The 19,983-nt window shown below is 47.2% G+C and overlaps 1 protein-coding gene across 3 annotated transcripts in view; it reads right to left on the bottom strand.

Annotated features, from left to right (window-relative positions):
* Positions 1–19,983, bottom strand: part of RPH3AL (rabphilin 3A like (without C2 domains)) — a 48,697-nt gene extending 28,714 nt beyond the window's left edge. For 2 of the 3 annotated variants that reach the window (XM_060268600.1, XM_060268602.1), the window contains exons 1-3: positions 19,884–19,983; positions 6,903–7,016; positions 2,921–3,064 (exon numbers count right to left, since the gene is read on the bottom strand). In XM_060268600.1, coding sequence (XP_060124583.1) covers positions 2,921–3,064; positions 6,903–6,979 — 221 coding nt within the window. In that variant the 5' untranslated portion in view covers positions 6,980–7,016; positions 19,884–19,983. Of the gene's footprint in view, positions 1–2,920; positions 3,065–6,902; positions 7,017–8,777; positions 9,443–19,883 lie in introns of those variants that run through there. The other variant, XM_060268601.1, reaches the window with a different exon arrangement.

The following is a 19,983-nucleotide window of genomic DNA, read 5'->3' as shown; positions in this document are numbered from 1 at the left end:
TCCTAAAAAAAGCTCAACAACTTTGACCTGAAACCCCCACCCCCCAAAAAGGGGGTAGATCACTGCCAGTTTTTAACTCTGTGAGTAGATTGCAGTCACTTGGGAGTTGGCCACCGCTGCTATAAGCCATCACAACAGTCGCACAACCCCTAGATTTTTAAATCACTGATAATTTTACAGCTCACTTTGCCCAGAGTGGGGGGACGGGACCAAAACTCTGCTTATTTCCCGCAGATTCCTCTGCTTGTTTTTTCTTTTCTTTCTTCCCCTCACCGCATGCCTTTTTAAAAGACAGGTTTCCAAATCCACTGGGCTCAGAGATTTATGACTCAGAAAAATAGGAATCTGCTGGGCCCAGAAATGCACGGTTGAGAAGATCAGGAAATATCTCCAATTGGAAGGCATAAACAACCAAATGAATGGGTTTTCAGAGGAGGGGGAGGAGGCAGGGGGGGCTTTGTTGTCAATGAGCTAATAACTCCAGCTAAGAAACTCTTCAGCTGGAATTTGCCAAGGCCAGTTCATCACCTCAGGCAAAAAAAAAACCCACTTCCCAGGGAATTGTGGGGTAATGAAGGGAAAGATGTCAAGAAACAACAGTGGCATGTTGGCTGTGCCGTGCGGACTGGAGCGCCGAGCCCAGCGTGCTCTAAAGATCTTTCGACAACAGGCCTCACAGCGTCCAGCTATTAAGGCCTCATTTGGTTCGGGAAATGCCAGCCAGGCAGCTGCAGTTCTTAAAACGGCAACCGCAGGACCTTTTCCTTTTCAAAAAGCAGAACATTAAGACTGCCACCAGCTAATGGGTCTCTTCAATAAGCTCTGCGAGGCGGAGGAGGAAGCCATTTCTGGGCTGGGCTGCCTATTTTACAGCACGGCTGTGTTCAGGGGCGAGGGGGTGCTTTTTCAGCCCCATAGGCAGGGCCGTCTTACCCATAGGCGCTAGGGGTGCGGGGCACTGGGCTCTCAGGCTGAGAGTCCAGGGCCCGAGAGTTGAGTCCAGGGAAGAGCCCGCCCGTCGGTCAAAGCGCCGCAGTGGGTTCTTCTGCTGCGGGCGGCTCTGTGTCGCGTGTTCAGGGGCGACTGAGCCAGCGAGACACTGAGGCGGCCTGCCAGTTCCGCCCTCCTGCGCGCCTGGGACTGGGTAACCGGGGGGGGGGGAGCCGCAGGGCGGATCTTTGCACCCCGGCACCACATATGCTTAAGACAGCCCTGCCCATAGGGCAACCTTCCAGGGGCTGCATGTTGGAAGGGGCCACTGTCAAAAACCAGATGGCCACTTTTGCCTCTGGCCATCAAGGCAAGGGACACGCCCCAGCCAGGCAGAAACCCTTGAGAGGGGTGTAAATCAGGGCCCGGTGGGAGGCGTGGCCTGGAGAAAAGGGTGTGTGGCCAGGGCAGAGCTGCAAGGACCTTCAAATATATTAAAGGATGCCATATAGAGGAGGGAGAAAGGTTGTTTTCTGTTGCTCCAGAGAAGCGGACACGGAGCAATGGATTCAAACTACAAGAAAGAAGACTCCACCTAAACATTAGGAAGAACTTCCTGACAGTAAGAGCTGTTCGGCAGTGGAATTTGCTGCCAAGGAGTGTGGTGGAGTCCCCTTCTTTGGAGGTCTTTAAGTGGAGGTTTGACAGCCATCTGTCAGGAATGCTTTGATGGTGTTTCCTGCTTGGCAGGGGTTTGGACTGGAAGGCTCTTGTGGTCTCTTCCAACTCTATGATTCTATGACCTGGAGGACCAAGGACTGAGCCCAAGGTCTTCTGAATGCCAACATGCGCAGACAGATTTATCTGTTTTTCTGATGAGGCAGCTGAGAAGGGGAAGACACCAAAGGGATTTATCCCTTTGGGGTTTTCACTTCGGGGTGTGATGGGGGCAAGGGCACCCACCTTGGGGCAATCATTCGTGGATGGGCTTGCTACGAGGGGAGCAGCTGGAGCAGCTAGTTGGAGGGCAAAATGCGGGACAAGCTGGTTTCTATGTGAGATCCAGAACGCTCCAGAGCCGAGCATGATTGCAGCTCAGATGCATTATTAAGTGTGACGGGCGGTTCATCTGGCGATGCCGCTATTTTATACGGCTTTTTCCAATCTACTCTTTTCGCTCCAGTTCTGTATTTCCTTTCTTGCACGGATTCCCGTCTTTTGCACGGATATTCCGTTCGCCGCTTTGGTGGGTCCTTGATCCCAAAAGCGGTATATATATATAAATAAACCAACCATAACCATCTCTCAGAGTGGTTTGGAATCTGATTTGCATTCAGAAGGTCCCAGGTTCGAATCCCGGTATCTCCAGGTAAGGAAAGAAGAGACCCCTGTCTGGAAACCATGAGAGCTGCTGCCATTAAAGAGGTTTTGGGAAATTATCAGTGGAGTGAGGAAACGGGAGAAGGCAGCTAAGCCACACAGGACACGCTCCTATCAACACTCCCAGAGCAGTATTGGGGGAGGGCTGCAAGTCAGTGACAGAGTGATGGGTTTGCATGCAGAAGGTCTTAGGTTCAATCCCAGCACCATCAGGCAGACCTGGGGGAGGCTCCACTCTAAAAGCCTGCAGAGCCTCTGCCAGCCAGTGTAGACAACACTGATCTAGATGGTCCCATGGTCTGTCTGACTCAGTATTCCTATGTTGCCATTTACTTTCCTTCAGAACCATGAGGTCTAGCACCTTGCTTTATTTGTAGGGGAAGAACTGGTACTGAGGGGCAGAGCATCTGTGCAAATGCCCCTTGGGTTCAACGACTGGCAGCTCATTGCAGGGCCGGGAAATGCTCCCTTGCTGGAAACCCTGAGGAGCTGCTGCCAGTCCGTGTAGGCAGCACTGGACTAGAAGGCTCAAGGGTCTGGTGTGGTGTTAAGGCAGCTTGTTAAGTAATGAGAAATCCTCAGGTCTACAGGAAGGCGCCGGCAACCGTACCCGATCCTCTGCTGTTCGACAACGTCCAGTTTCTCCGCCCGACGGACGACTTCCAGGATGACTTCCATCTCCTTCGAGTTCAGCGCCTGCATCTTCCTCTGCCGGTTGCTTTGGAACGTGTGCACAGACCAGCCGGTCTGAAGCCTGGAAGGAAAGGAATTCAGAGGAGGAGGAGAGAAAGAAGAGCTTTGTCACAAAGCAAGGACTTTGATTTTTAACAATGGTAATAATTACACGTAACAGTTGCACGTTTAGGAAAACCAAAAATCAAACAATCTGGCCGGCATCGCCGAGCACACCAGCAGAACTATGTCAAAGTCTATACAGTATGCTAAAACCATCGCAATCTTAACAAAATAATCGGTACTAACAGCCCATTGCATTGTTTTCTTTTTGAAAAAGAAGTTTTAAAAAACCAAATCCACCTGTCGTGCTTTAAAATCAATACACTCAAGTTAGATGGTTTGCTTACTTCTTTTTATTAAATCTCTATGGCACCCTACTCCTGAGGATCACAGGGAAGTTTACAACATAAAAGCACAAAAAAAACAGACCAAAGTACCAAACAACACACACACACACACACACACACACACACACACACACACACAGAACAGAGAGAGAGTTTAAAAGGCCATAGATAGTTTAATTAGCCAAAGGCCTGGGAGAAAATGAATGTTTTTGTGCCCGGCGCCTAAAGAGATGTAATGGAGGCGCTGGGCAAGTCTCTCTGGGGAGAGGTTTAAGTTCTTCTATTAAAAAAATTACCTAGTTTGTAGATCCTAAAGAAAAGAGTATGTTTAAATCTGGGCTAGGGAAGGAGTTTGGTGGAGGGGAATCTGTTCTACATGCAAAATGTCCCTGGGTTCAAATGGGGTGGGAGTGTCCCCCTGACCAAAACCCAGGAGAGCGGCTGATGGCCAGTGTGGGCAATAGATGGACCCATGGGTCTAACTCAGCACAAGGCGGCTTCCTAAGCAAACTGCAGGCAGGGAGCCAAAGGGATGAAATACTACTCCCCTGCCACGAAATAACAAGACAGTAACAAATCACTCGCAGTAAAAACATCCCAGGTATAAAGGAGGGCCAGGTGGGCGGGGGAACGACTTGGACAGGAAGGTTTAATTAAAAAAAAAAGGACTAAGAAAATAAATCCATGCAATCCCATTTTTAATCTTCAATTTTACAACCTTCCAGGAAGCCAAGCAGGGCACGTACAAGGCAATCAAACCCAAACGCAGTTGGTTGACTCATGTCAATATTGCGCAGTATTTTTCTGGCCCCCCGATACCTTCCTGTGTGATTTAATTTCCACATGGAAGGAAGTGGGGGAGAGGCTGAGATCAACCCGGCCTGTTCTGCTGCGAAAACGACATGGCTCAGCTGTGAATTGTGGGCAGAGGGTTAATTCCCTGCCTCCTCCATCACTTCTCATTTCCATGCCCTGCCTCTAACCAACGGGCAGGATGAAAAGGTTGCCAGGCACCCTCCGCCCCACAGGGCTAACCTGAAGACTCCAGGTGTGCCTGCCCTCCAGGCAGAGGTGGCTTGAATCTCCAGGTGGGTAAGCGCAGCTCCCCTACCCAGGCTCCCTAACCAGGTGAGAAGGAATGCTCCCCTCATTCAGCTGGACTTGAGAACACCCCCTTTAGCAAATGCTTCGCTCTTGATTTCCATCCAGTATTGACTCATTTGAGGTCTCTGTTTTCGTTTTGTTCTTTTGAATGACAGGCTCTCCGCTTAACGGCGTTGCCAGGGCCCGCCCCCTATGACATCACTGGGTCCGCCTCCTCTGACATCACCAGGGGGCCACCCCTAAGTCTCAAGCCTGGGCTCTGAAATCTCAGGGTCTGGGATGTTGGAAGTTATTTAATAAACGTTACATAAAATGGTGCACAGTTGAAATTGCTTTGTATTTAAATTACGGCCAAGAGTGTACGAACAAATTGGCAGAAGGCTTGTATTTTTCCATCGCAAAGGTGGGGTGGGCCAAGCTTTATGATTGAGTCACAAGCTTTCAGCGTGTTTGCTTATGCTCTTGAAGGTAGCCCAGACTACTCAAGAGTCATGTGCTGTTTTTCTCTCTGGGCATTGGCCAAGATGCAAGCAAACTGGAAAAAGAGGGGGGGACAGAGATCTTCTGGGGATTTTTTTAACCTGAAAAGGCTGGTTTTTAGAAAAGATATGTCCTCGAGCCTTAAACTGGGATTAGCATAGGTAATGATGGAAATATATGAGACAAGGGATCATTTGTTTTGTAACGTTTAAACCAAGTCTCTGCAAGCAGAACTTCGGAACTTCATATATTTGTGATGAGAATTCGTTTCCACACAAAACGCCAGATTTGAGAGAGACCTTCCACTGGCAATATTAATAACTTACATGGGATTATTATTATTATTATTATTATTAATACCCCGCCCATCTGGCTGGGTTTCCCCCGCCACTCTGGGCGGCTTCCAACAAATACCAAAATACATTAAAATATCACAGATTAAAAACTTCCCTGCCTTTAGGTGTTTTCTAAATGTCAGGTAGTTGTTTATCTCCTTGACCTTTGATGGGAGGGCGTTCCACAGGGCAGGCGCCACTACCGAGAAGGCCCTCTGCCTGGTTCCCTGTAGCTTTGCTTCTCCAGCGAGGGAACCGCCAGAAGGCCCTCGGGGTACTGGACCTCGGTGTCCGGGCAGAACGATGGGGGTGGAGATGCTCCTTCAGGTAGACTGGACCGAGGCCATTTAGGGCTTTAAAGGTCAGCACCAACACTTTGAATTGTGCTCGGAAACGTACTGGAAGCCAATGCAGGTCTTTCAGGACCGGTGTTATGTGGTCTTGGCAGCCGCTCCCAGTCACCAGTCTATTCTGGATTAATTGCAGTTTCCGGGTCACCTTCAAAGGTAGCCCCACGTAGAGCGCATTGCAGTAGTCCAAGTGGGAGATAACCAGAGCATGCACCACTCTGGTGAGAGAGTCCGCAGGCAGGTAGGGTCTCAGCCTGTGTACCAGATGGAGCTGGTAGACAGCTGCCCTGGACACAGAATTAACCTGTGGCTCCATGGACAGCTGTGAGTCCAAAATGACTCCCAGGCTGCGCACCTGGTCCTTCAGGGGCACAGTTACCCCATTCAGGACCAGGGAGTCCCCCACACCCGCCTGCCCCCTGTCCCCCCCAAAACAGTACTTCAACCTCAATCTGTTAGCCGCCACCCATCCTCCAACCGCCTCCAGGCACTTGCACAGGACATTCACTGCCTTCACTGGTTCTGATTTAAGAAAGAGATAGAGTTGGGTGTCATCCGCATACTGATGAACACCCAGCCCAACCCCCCTGATGATCTCTCCCAGCAGCTTCATATAGATGTTAAAAAGCATGGGGGAGAGGACAGAACCCTGAGGCACCCCACAAGTGAGAGCCCAGGGGTCTGAGCACTCATCCCCCCCCCCCACTTTCTGAACACGGCCCAGGAGGAAGGAGCGGAACCACTGTATGACAGTGCCCCCAGCTCCCAACCCCGATGGTCCAGAAGGATAATAAAAAAAATTCCTTCAGTAGCACCTTAAAGACCAACTAGGTTTTTATTTTGGTATGAGCTTTCGTGTGCATGCACACTTCAGAAGGATGTTATGGTCGATGGTGTCAAAAGCCGCTGAGAGATCCAGCAGAACTAGGAAACAACTCTCACCTTTGTCCCTAGCCCGCCCCCACCTGGCAGCCCTAACTGCATGCCCCAACACGGGGGTCCAAATTTTCTCATTTGCTGCTCTGTCTACTACGGTAGCCGTGCCCATTGTGTCCCTTAATCTGCCCTTGAAATACTTACAATTGAGCGGTCATTGGGAATCAGCAGCTAATATTGGCAAGAATATTCTATTCTTTTTTTAAAAAGGGGTTATCACAGCATCAGTGTACAAAGGGTATCCACACACACACCCCACCATTAGGAAATTGTCCCAGCGTGGGGTCAAAAAGAGAGAGACATACTTGGCCCGCAATGCTAGCTGCCTGTCATTGGGGCAGACCCACTGGTCGTTCCCGTTGCCAAAGATTGTGTCGGCCATGGCGACAAACCACGCAGGGCAGACGGTGACATCAAACCTGGAGGAAAATAGGGGGTGCGAAATATATAAAAGAGAAACAGTTAAAACACTAAAACCAGCAATAAACTAAGAACACACCAGCATTCTAGATAGCTGGGTAGGCTTGTCTGAACAAAAATGTTTTTAGCAGGCAGTGAAAACAGTAGAGTGAAGGCACCTGCCAGAAATCAATAGGCAGGGAGTTCCAGAGGGCTAAAAGACCAATTTCTTACTGGTGCGGAATGAGTATTATGTAGCACCCATAACCATGCCAGTTCCAATGAGTAATGGTGCTTTGCTTTATTATTATTATTATTATTATTAATTATTATTATTATTATTATTATAACAAAAATAAAAAAACAAACAACAACAAATCATACACAAAAGCAATATCAAATCCACAAAATGGGATTCTCCAAATCCATAAAATTGGATTCTCCAAATCCCGTGACTACCCCTTTAGTTCCTTACTTTTCTTTTTCAACTGCATATCATTTCTACTCCAAATTATTTTTCTACCTCAAATTTCTTACACTATTTCTACAATTAGTAGTGTTCTTAAAATCCTGCCAATGTATGAACCTGTTTACAGTACAATACTTTTGTAAATACATAATCAACATTTCCCCATTCCTTTTAAAATTTCTTGTCATCTTCGATTCTGAGCTTCCCAGTTAATTTAGCCATTTCAGCATAGTCCATTAACAGTTTGCCAATCTTAGAATCATAGAATCATAGAGTTGGAAGAGACCACAAAGGCCATCCAGTCCAACCCCCTGCCAAGCAGGAAACGCCATCAAAGCATTCTTGACATATGCCTGTCAAGCCTCTGTTTAAAGACCTCCAAAGAAGGAGACTCCACCACACTCCTTGGCAGCAAATTCCACTGCCGAACAGCTCTTACTGTCAGGAAGTTCTTCCTAATGTTTAGGTGGAATCTTCTTTCTTGTAGTTTGAATCCATTGCTCCGTGTCCGCTTCTCTGGAGCAGCAGAAAACAACCTTTCTCCCTCCTCTATATAACACCCTTTTATATGTTTGAACATGGCTATCATGTCACCCCTTAACCTTCTCTTCTCCAGGCTAAATCTTCTTTGGCCGGGACTGATTCCTCTTTCCACCTTTGGGCTAACTCACTACCAAATGAGTAATTGTGCTTTGAATGTGAAATGACAACCTTGAGTTCTGAGCGCAGGCTTGTTTTTCCTGCATATGGTTTCTTTTCAGGAGGAGATTTACATGTAAAGTCAATTAAAAATTATATTAAAATACCAGATAATGGGGCAAAACAGGAATTGGCTGTTGCCCTCCCGCCCTGCTTCCTAGATGCTTCCGACTGGCTGGTTTTGCCGATGGCAGAACCACTGGCCCGCTTTTCCGAAAGCATCCTGATTCTCTTTTAAAAACCCCAGCATCTTTTAACTAGAAAACCCAGCAAAAGGACAGATGCAGAGATACAAATGAGCACCCATCTCAACACACACACACACCCAAACACAGCAGGCAGGCCAGAGCCATCAACGTTGGATTGTCCCCATTCAACAGTTAGGAAGGTGCGTACATTCAAGATTAGACTTTGTCGAGGGTGACACTTGCAAACAGAGGAGAGAGAGAGAGAGAGATTTGCAGACCCGCTCTTTAAAAATAAAAGAGGCAGACAGAGAATCTAAGCCCCAGGCTTCGGAATCATCCCTTGAAAAGAAGTTTAGCACTAGCTGAAAAAGCAACATATAAATTATGTGTTGCCAAAGGCTTAGAGGCTTAAGTACTCCGCTTACCTGATTCAAGTCCCTTCCAGATATATTGCACTGCTTTTTTCTTTTTGTGCTTCTGTTATTTGAACTGACAAGCAGGGTATAAATAGAGAGATTTGCAGATCTGATACACACACACATATAGGCAGAGAAAGAATCTAAGCCTCAAGCGTGAAAATCATCCCTTGGAAAGAAAGATTTCCTGTCCTCCAAACCAAGCCAGGAAAGACACAACACTTGGGATCAGCTTCTGTAAATATTGATTCCTCGAGGCCTCGGGATCCTAAATGCAGTGCCCGCCCACCCCCAGCTGTCTGTTTTTGCCCACGAGGCTCCCGCAAGAGATCGATAGCGACGGCACAGGCGGCTTGGCCTTGGCTCCATATCACATAGAAGCATATTTGCCCGTCTGCTGCATTCCCAGAGGGAAGAGGCAGCTCATGGCAAAAACACACAGAAACCAAAGAAACAAACGAAAACCCAGCTGCTGGTTCTGGACCTAGAGCACATAAAGTACAATCGCACCTTACGCACGTTTAACTCGCAATGATTTCTGGGTTCTGGGCACCACAGTTCAAGAAGGATACTGACAAGCTGGAACGTGTCCAGAAGAGGGCAACCAAAATGGTCAAAGGCCTGGAAACGATGCCTTATGAGGAACAGCTTAGGGAGCTGGGTATGTTTAGCCTGGAGAAGAGAAGGTTAAGGGGTGATATGATAGCCATGTTCAAATTATATGAAAGGATGTCATATGGAGGAGGGAGAAAGATTGTTTTCTCCAGAGAAGCAGACACGGAGCAATGGATTCAAACTACAAGAAAGAAGATTCCACCTAAACATTAGGAAGAACTTCCTGACAGTAAGAGCTGTTCGGCAGTGGAATTTGCTGCCAAGGAGTGTGGTGGAGTCTCCTTCTTTGGAGGTCTTTAAGCAGAGGCTTGACAGGCATATGTCAAGAATGCTTTGATGGTGTTTCCTGCTTGGCAGGGGTTTGGACTGGATGGCCCTTGTGGTCTCTTCCAACTCTATGATTCTATGATTTCAAGGCAAGGCTCCTTGAAACTGCGCAAATTCAATCCAAGCAGAGAGGAGAGAGCTCGAAAGCTCTTTTTGCACCAGGTGTGCTTAGGGTTTCCCATGGCAGAAAGTGTTTCTAAGGCTTCCCCTTGCTTGAGAGGGCCTGCTCAGCATTCCAGCGCTGGGACACCTCGTGAGATCTCACAGGGCCATCCAAGCTCCAGAGCAAGAGGGAGAATTTAAAGTCTATTTTCGCACTGGGTCGGCTTGGGTAACCCAGTAGGAAAATAGCTTTTAAGCCAGGCATGGGCGAACTTGGCCCTCCAGATGTTTTGAGACTACAATTCCCATCATCCCTGACCACTGGTAGCTGCTTGTAGCTGTGGGATGGCCCCAAGCGTTTGGATATATGCATTTTTGTGTGTGAGCATGCAGTAATTTTAAAAGCATATACTGGGGTCCATTTTAGAGCCTGTCGAAATGCTGGCCAGCCTCTAACTACGATTTGCTTTTACCGAGCTGCGTTTCCAAACTATGCCTTCCGCCGCCCCAGGAGGATGGTACAACAAGGTGCCATACGGAGACAGACTCTGTGGGCAACCACAGATGGAAGACATATTGCGCTACAGTCATACCTTGGATCTCGAACGCCTTGGTTCCCAAACAAATCGGCTCCCAAACAATCGAAACCCGGAAGTGAGTGTTCCGGTTTTCCGAACGATTTTTGGAAGCCGAACGTCTGGTGGGGCTTACGCGGCTTCCAATTGGCTGCAGGAGCTTCCTTGCAGCCAATCAGAAGCCGCGCTTTGGTTTTTGAAAGTTTTGGAAGTCGAATGGACTTCCGGAACTGATTCCGTTCGACTTCCAAGGTACGACTGCATTTACTATTATTGCCCACTATTCACTAGACCCAGGAAGCGATTTCTCACCCTACCATCCATTCGGGAAAGGTGGCTCTCCCTGGCAGAGAAGGTCCCATGATTTCCTAGCAATGTAATAATAATAATTTATTTGTACCCCGCCCAGTCTGGCTGAGTCTCCCCAGCCACTCTGGGTGGCTCCCAATCGAATATTAAAACAATACAGCATTAAATATTAAAAACTTCCCTAAACAGGGCTGCCTTCAGATGTCTTTTAAAAATAGGATAGCTGCTTATTTCCTTGACATCTGTTGGAAGAGCATTCCACAGGGTGGGTGCCACTACCGAGAAGGCCCTCTGTCTGGTTCCCTGTAACCTCACTTCTCGCAATGAGGGAACCGCCAGAAGGCCCTCAGCGCTGGATCTCCGTGTCCGGGCTGAATGATGGGGGTGGAGACGCTCCTTCAGGTATACAGGACCAAGGCCGTTTAGGGCTTTAAAGGTCAACACCAACACTTTGAACTGTGCTTGGAAACGTACTGGGAGCCAATGTAGATCTCTCAGGACTGGTGTTATGTGGTTCCAGCAGCCACTCCCAGTCACCAATCTAGCTGCCGCATTCTGGATTAATTGCAGTTTCCGGGTCACCTTCAAAGGTAGCCCCATGTAGAGCGCATCGCAGTAATCCAAGCGGGAGATAACTAGTTTATGTAAACATTTCAGTGACTCATAAAACCACCCTTTTGGCTCTGGCAGCCAAAATGATCAGAACAAAAACCCTGGGCAATATGGCCATGAACTGTAAGGGAGACACAGAGATCTAAATAGAGACCATTATTTGTGGCGCAACAGCCCTTTTGCTTGTATGTTTATTCAGTTTTGTCATGGCCAATGGCTAGTACAATAAAGTTATTTGGATTGGACTGGGGTAAAGTTTGTGTTAAAAAAATGCATACTGTTGCATTCCTCTCCCCCACTCTCCAACCACCAAGAGACTCCAGGGGTTACGATCTTAACCAGGACTCAGTTTCCTCAGAATGATGGTCAGCAGAAACAGTCGTGTCTTTCAGTTGTATGGTTTTATTTACACATCCATACAGCCCGAGTATAGTTTGGAGAGGGATCTCACCGCTTTAACACCCCGACAGATCTGGCTTCCCCATTCTGTTGCCAGGGGAACCCCAAAAGCCCAGGACAGAGCTAAACCCGCCTCTCTGAACCCCCTAAACTCTCCCCTCCTGCGGTTTCCAACATCTGAAATTCAGAAGTATTACTGCCTCTGACTGTAGAAGCAGAGCAGAACCATGGTGATTAGCAGCCATCAATAGTCCTCCATCAACTTGTCTAATCATTTTTTTAAAGCCATCCAACTCGGAGGCCATCCCTGCCTCCTGTGGCAGCGAGTTCCGAAGGTTAACGAAGTGCCACGAGGAGAGGAGCCGCTTGACTCGCTCCATCCCCCTTGAGTATGACCAGGCACCCCCAAACTCGGCCCTCCGGATGTTTTGGGACTACAACTCTCATCATCCCTGACCACTGATCCTGTTAGCTATGGATGATGGGAGTTGTAGTCCCAAAACATTTGGAGGGCCGAGTTTGCCTATGCCTGAGTATGATGGTTGCCCTTTTCTGAACCTTTTTCCAGCTCTACAATATCCTTTCTGGCACTGGAAAATCCCTTAATCACAGGGCAGAAGAAGATTTTTATCTGCCATTGCTCTTACAATGTTTTTTCAACCAAAATTGCTTTTAATCGATAATGTTTTGATCTGCTTTTGCTTTGTTTTCATTTTTTCCCCTTACATTCTTTATCTGCCTGCCACCGTGGTCTCCCTGGAAAGGAAGGTCCGGGTGTAAATTCAATCGGTAATGAATTATTTTTGGTCGCAAAAATCAACTCACAATGGAATTCAAAAAATGAAGAAGTGAAACTGGAATTCATTGCATTTGGCTGCGTGTACCAGACCAGCCACGATCCTTCGCCTTTTCTGTTTCAAGGAACCTCTGAACAAACGGTCAGGTGACATCACTGTGTTTCCTTAACCCGCTGAACTTGACATTGTTGGTGGGGCTCAGCTTCCAAACTTGGCGGCTTCTCACCCGGCAGTTCCCATGACCCAAACGTTTGCAGGGGAAGCGAAGAAGGAAAGGGCAGTGGGGCAGTGGAAAAGGCAGATTCCCACAGCAGCAGAATGCTTGACAGCCTATTTATCACTTGCTTTGTTTCCATTTACCAGATGGGGAAAACTGAGGCTGAGATGCCAGCAAGCAGGTGTGAGTGAATGGGGCTTGAGCGCCAGAGAAAAGGAACTTAGTCCCGGTGCCAATGGGGGAATTTAAATCTCAGAGCACTGGAACTAAGCGGGGATCATCCAGAGAAGCTGAATGTTGGAAGATTTTAGACTTTTGATCCTGCAAGAGGCAGAGATGGCAAGCAACCTGGATGGCTTCGAAAGAGGGCCAGACGAATCCATGGAGGAGGCCACAGCGGCTATTCTTTCCCTCCATAATCGGAGGCAGAAATGTTTATGAATCCCAGGTGCTGGAAACCATACAGGTGAAACTCGGAAAATTATAATATCGTCGAAAAGTGCATTTATTTCAGTAACGTAACCTAACAGGTGAAACCAATATACAGTGGAACCTCGGTTTATGAACACCTCGGTTTATGAATTTTCAGTTTACGAATGCCGCGGACCCATCTGGAACGGATTAATTCACTTTCCATTACTTTCAATGGGAAAGTTCGCTTCAGTTTATGAACAGACTTCCGGAACCAATTACACCCATGCTTCGGGTTAAGTACGCTTCAGGTTGAGTACTCCGCAGACCTGTCTGGAACGGATTAATCCACTTTCCATTACTTTCAATGGGAAAGTTTGCTTCAGTTTAAGTACTCTGTGGACCGCCTGGAACAGATTAATCCACTTTCAATTACTTTCAATGGGAAAGTTTGCTTCAGTTTATGAACGCTTCAGTTTATGAACAGACTTCCGGAACCAATTGTGTTCATAAAACGAGGTACCACATGCACAACAAGATATGTCAAGCCTTTATTTGTAGTAATTGTAATTATTTGTCGTTAGGCAGGTCAATTATAAACAGAATGTAATTAATGAAATGTAATAGCAATGTTTATTTTTGTATTATTGTAACTATTTGTTTTATTACTGTGGAATTTCCAAAAGAAAGCATTTGTAAAAATTAAAAGAAAAAGAAAAAATAATAAGTTGCATTACTGAAATAAATGCACTTTAATAATAATAATAATAATAATAATAAATTTTTATTTATACCCCGCCCTCCCCAGTCAAAAACCGGGCTCAGGGCGGCTGACACCAACAGAACCACAATAAAACATAAAAACAATTAATTAAAATACAGATTAAAATACAGTATTAAAATTTAAAGTGCAGCCTCATTTCAAGTAGGCCATAAGTGGCTGACACCAACAGAACCACAATAAAACATAAAAACAATTAGTTAAAATACAGATTAAAATACAGTATTAAAATTTAAAGTGCAGCCTCATTTCAAGTAGGCCATAAATCCAAGCCATGAGGGAGAAAAACACAGGGGTCAGGCTGAGTCTAACCCAAAGGCCAGGCGGAACAGCTCTGTCTTGCAGGCCCTGCGGAAAGATGACAAATCCCGCAGGGCCCTGGTCTCCTGGGAAAGAGCGTTCCACCAGGTTGGGGCCAGTACTGAAAAGGCCCTGGCTCTAGTAGAGGCCAATCTAGCCATCTTATGACTCGGGATCTCCAGAATATTATTGTTTGTGGACCTTAAGGTCCTCCGCGGGGCATACCAGGAGAGGCGGTCCCGTAGGTACGAGGGTCCCAAGTCGCATAGGGCTTTAAAGGTCAAAACCAGCACCTTAAACCTGATCCTGTACTCCACCGGGAGCCAGTGCAGCTGGTAAAGCACTGGATGAATGTGATCCCGCGGCCGGGACCCTGTAAGGAGCCTCGCCGCGGCATTCTGCACCCGCTGGAGTTTCTGGGTCAGCTTTAAGGGCAACCCTGCGTAGAGCGAGTTACAATAGTCAAGCCTGGAGGTGATCGTCGCATGGATCACTGTGGCCAGATCGGGGCAAGAGAGGTAAGGGACCAACTGCTTGATGCGGCGGAGATGGAAATATTCCGACGATATTCGAATTTTCCAATTACAGGTAGGTAGCCGTGTTGGTCTGAGTCGAAACAAAATAAAAAAATTCCTTCAGTAGCACCTTAAAGACCAACTAAGTTTTTATTTTGGTATGAGCTTTGTGTGCATGCACACTTCTTCTGATACACACTTCACTGTGTGTTCGTTCACTCCTGTCGCTAAATCACTGACAGGAGGGTCTCCCCTCCGGGCCAGGCAGAGCAGACTCCCGTCCTGGTTTTCTTTCCAACTGGACCGGTTGCAGTGTCAATTACCTTCGCTCACTGCCAAGTCTGATTATGCAGGAGGAGAAACCCTGGCAACCTGCACAAACAGCCCCCTCCGTTGCCATGGCAAGGTAGCAACAAGTGCGGAGGAGGAGAGATAAAAGGGGCAGGAGGGGTGATCTCTGCCGCATCCCCAGAAAGAGAAGGGCAGAAGCGGAGAAGGTGCCGGATCAATGGCTTCTGAAGAGGAAGGAGGGGAAAGTCGGTTAATGAGAGACTTCCTGGATGGGAGGGGCAGGTGGAGAGAGGAATTTGCATCCGTTTGCATTTTAATCTGAGTTTGCCTACTTTGCGGTTCCCAGAAACAATACATGATCCAAAAGGCAGTTCCCCAATAAGAGGGGAGAGCCAATTGTCCAAAAATGCATTACTGGGGAAGGGCAATGTGGTGTAGTGGTTAGTGCAGGGGTTCCCAAAGCGGGTGATGAGATGCTACAGGTGCCATTTTAACATAGCTGCCAAGTTTTCACTTTTCTCACGAGGAAGCCTATTCAGCATAAGGGAAAATCCCTGTAAAAAAGGGATAACTTGGCAGCTATGCATTTTAATTTCCCACAGTCCCACTGGTCATAACCTCACTGTTGGGGGTAAACAGCCACTGTACTTGAGGCATGGAGGAGCATTTCAATTTTATTTGCATTTTGATTTTTTTAAAAAACTATCTCGTTCATGCTTCTTAAACCAGTATGTGTACTTCTCTGGATTTTGTGGTGCAGATCTCCCACCAAATGATATACAGTATACAAAAATGCATTTAGTGGTGGAGAAGGGAGGCATACAGTCTTAGGACTTGGATGACCTGGGTTCAGAACCCCACTCAGCCATGAAGCTCAGTGGCTGACCTTAGGCACAGTCACCGCCTCTCAGCCTAACCTACCTCACAGGGTTGTTGCAGGGATTAAATGAGGAGTGAGGAAATCATGTACAGTATGCCACTTTCAGCTCTGGAGCCAAGTTGGATAATTGCAATCAAAAAATAAATAAAATATATCTGTGTAGACAGCATACAAACATGCGTTATATTAAGGGGAAATCCCTTGCAAACATACATAGTTTAGTTGAGAGCTCATATTTAAAAACTTCCTTATCAGGAGAATACCACATACTAAAGAATGTGCTTATCAGGAGAAATTTGCACTACGATACAGACTTTAAAAAAAAAAAAATGCACAAATTGCTGCAGAAGCGTAGCAAATGCAATTTAAAATTGTGGGGAAACGAAAAACAGAGAGAATCTTCCAGCTCTACAATTATATGAGTCCACCATTCTCCGACTGCTGTACTCCCCCCAAATAACATATACATTATTATTATTATTATTATTATTATTATTATTATTATTATAGGCATTACAGTGGTACCTCGGTTTAAGAACAGTCCGGTTTAAGAACAATTTGGTTTACAAACTCCGCAAAACCAAAAATAGTGTCCCGGTTTGAGAACTTCACCTCGGTCTAAGAACGGAATCCGAACGGTGGAAGGGCACCGGCAGCGGGAGGCCTCATTAGGGAAAGCGTGCCTCAGTTTAAGAATGGTTTTGGTTTAAGAACAGACTTCCGGAATGGATTAAGTTTGTAAACCGAGGTACCACTGTATGGGGGGGGGCAATGGAGGGAGTTCCACAAAAGGGACCCATTCCACGGGTCCCTTCAGGCTTTGATACGACCCTGAACAAGCCCGGGTCTCCCAAAACTTCAGCCATCAGAAGTTACACTGCTGGGGGGCAAATCCTTAACACCCCTCTTCCTCCATAGTGGAAAAGCTCTATGCTAAGCATCTTCTGGGAAAGCTTACCCAGTGGGTGTCCCAATTTGCGTTACCAGGCCCCAAGCAGGTTTTGTGTCACCAAGTGAATAAACACTCTAGTGCTCCACATCAAAAACTGTATACAGCATTTCTGGACCTAAAAGGAGCCTCTGGCTCAATCCTGAGAGAGCTGCTCTGGAACAAACTGTGCATATTGAACATCTTTGAAAGGTTACGGTACTCTTGCCCAACAGGAAACTACACTCCTCCACGTGTTGCCAAGTGAGATGCTCCCAATCGGGCAGGCTAACCCCCAAAATCATGGGCAACAAAGGGGTAAAACAGGGTTTCGTCTTAGCCCCGCATTTATTCAACCTTAAACGACCTTGCACCCTGTTTTCACAGGGTGGGTGGCCATTGCTCAAAGTTCAGCTCCATCCACGTTCCCATCTTACTACATATATGCCGACGACGCAGTCATCTTGTCCCACACAAGGGTTGGCTTAAAGCGGCTCCCGTGCCGTTGCCAGGAATATTGTATAGCCCACAGACTGGAACTGAACTCTGCAAAATCTAAAGTGCTTGTTTTCTCAAGATCTTGGAAGCCTCATAGGTGGGGAGATCAGTAGAACCCCGCTGGAACAGGTTGCAAACTTTAAATACCTAGGCAGCCACTTCCAATATAACACTTCCTGGAAATACGGTACCACTGTAAGCTCGCACTTAACAGAGCGGATACTCTACCCTGTTTCTCCTATTTTAAGACGTAGTCATAAAATAAGCCATAGCAGGATTTTTAAGCATTCAAGGAATATAAGCCATACCCCGAAAATAAGACATAGTGATAGGCACAGCAGCAATGCCGGCCTAGGCAGGAGGAGGAGGAGGAGGAAAAAAATAAGACATCCCCTTAAAATAAGCCATAGTGTGTTGTTGTTGTTTTTTTGAGGAAAAATAAATATAAGACGGTGTCTTATTTTCGGAGAAACACGGTAGCTCTGGTTATCTCCTGTTTCTTCTTTAACAGAGGGAATCAGTTCGTCCCAGCTTTAACCCCCAAGTAGCCCCAAAACTCCTGTATGGTGTTCCATTATGGATTGGTGCAGCTAACCAACCGTTCATCCAATCCCAATTTCTGCGCAAAATCCCGGGGCTGCCAAATTGTGTGCCATGTGCAGCCATGTTGTCTGGAAACTGGACAAAGGCTGCCGGAAACCAAAGCGTCGCTCACCATTATAAAATTCTGGCCCCGCCTACATTTCATGTCTGATCGGTCTTCTTTAACTTTCCACATGCTGGCAGAATCCCACCACTCCAAATGGCTATCTTTGCGTTGAGAGCAAAATCAGAACCTGTGGACTATCACTCGAGTCGCTGTTTATGCCCCCACAATTGGAAGCATTCCAGACAATCAAATGCAGAATCCTAGAGATTGAATTCAAACCCCTTTGCAGTGCAGACAACAAAACCTGTTCCCCCTTGGGGTTGGGAATCCCACCCTTGTTTGGCCAGGACACTCTATATTTACACCAGCTTTGCAATCCCCACCTACGCAGAGCTCCTTCCCTCGCAAGATTTAACATCTTACCATCTGCGGTTTTGCAAGGTAGATTCTTGAAAATCCCATTCTCTGAAAGATACTGCCCTTGTGGCACAAAACAGGTCAAATCCATCACACACGCTTTTATTTTATTGCCCATTTTATGCAAAAATACTTGATAAATACTTGGCCCCCTTATTGAAGGAGGGGGATTTATCGCACTGACTCTTCCAGAGTGTCTTATCTGCTGAACAATTGTAGTAATGACGTTGTGGAGAATGTAGCAAGTTTTTTGAGTAACACTATGAAATTACATCACTGGGACGCGGGTGGCGCTGTGGTCTAAACCACTGAGCCTAGGGCTTGCCGATCAGAAGGTTGGTGGTTCGAATCCCCACGAAGGGGTGAGCTCCTGTTGCTTGATCCCTGCTCCTGCCAACCTAGCAGTTCGAAAGCACGTCAAAGTGCAAGGAGATAAATAGGTACCGCTCTGGCAGGAAGGTAAACGGTGTTTCCGTGTGGTGTTCTGGTCGGCCAGAAGCCGTTTTATCATGCTGGCCACATGACCCGGAAGCTGTACGCCGGCTCCCTCGGCCAATAACGCGAGATGAGCGCCACAACCCCAGAATCGTCCGCGACTGGACCTAACGGTCAGGGGTCCCTTTATCTTTACCTAGGTCCTAAGAGCCATCTTCGTACCTCACGATGCCTGGACAGTTTTATCCTAAAGCATCTCCAAATTATCTGAAGAAGTGTGCATGCACACAAAAGCTCATACCAATGACAAACTTAGTTGGTCTCTAAGGTGTTGCTGGAAGGAATTTTTTTTATTTTGTTTCGACTATGTCAGACCAACACGGCTACCTACCTGTAACTACATCTCCTACTATGTTTCGTTAACTGTGTTGTGTTCTGATCCATGTATACGATGCACTTTTTTATGCCAATAAAGGAGATTGATGCCCTGCTGTGTCCTCCAGAAACTGGATTTTGAGAAGTATTCCTGAAGCCAACCTGGCAAGCAGCCACCGAGGGCCTTCTCCTCCCCCACGCATCTATCCCATCCTCTTTGAAAGCCCCCCCCCCAAGTCGGTGGCCATCGCTTCCTCCTGCCGCAGTGAGTTCCGCCGTTTAACAAGCCGCCGCCACCTCCTCCCTTTCGCCAGAAACAAAGTTATTCGGGATCCTCCGGGAATCCGCGGTGTGCGCCTGCGCAACACAGCGCACCGCGCACCGCTTCTGCCAGGAAGCCGCCGCCGCCGCAGCTTTACAATGAGTTTCCGTTCCCAGGGATTTCCGTTCCCAAGGAACTGGAAAAAATAAATACAGTATGCATTTTTTTTAAAGAAAAAAGAAAAAAAATGCATATGCCCAGTTTGCAACAAATGCTTTTCAGTTTTCAAGAGATTCTGGCGAGGAACCGCTGGGTTTTCTTTATCTTTTGGGGGGAAAGGCACAAGGAGGAGGACGCTAGTGGAAAGTTTAGAACCGGATTGAAAAGTAATCATGTAAACGCAATTCGGCTCACACTCACCGCGCCCATTCCGGTCTGCAGGCGGCAGAGGTTGCTCGGAGCCGGCAGATCGGGACCCCGTCGGCGGCCCGGCCAGAGGTGCGCTCCCGACCGCGGCTCT

The sequence above is a fragment of the Zootoca vivipara genome, chromosome 15 (assembly GCF_963506605.1).
Source record: "Zootoca vivipara chromosome 15, rZooViv1.1, whole genome shotgun sequence".
Lineage (NCBI taxonomy): Eukaryota > Metazoa > Chordata > Lepidosauria > Squamata > Lacertidae > Zootoca > Zootoca vivipara.
The sequence above is the reverse complement of the archived record's forward strand: the minus strand, read 5'-3'. Positions and strand labels throughout refer to the sequence as shown.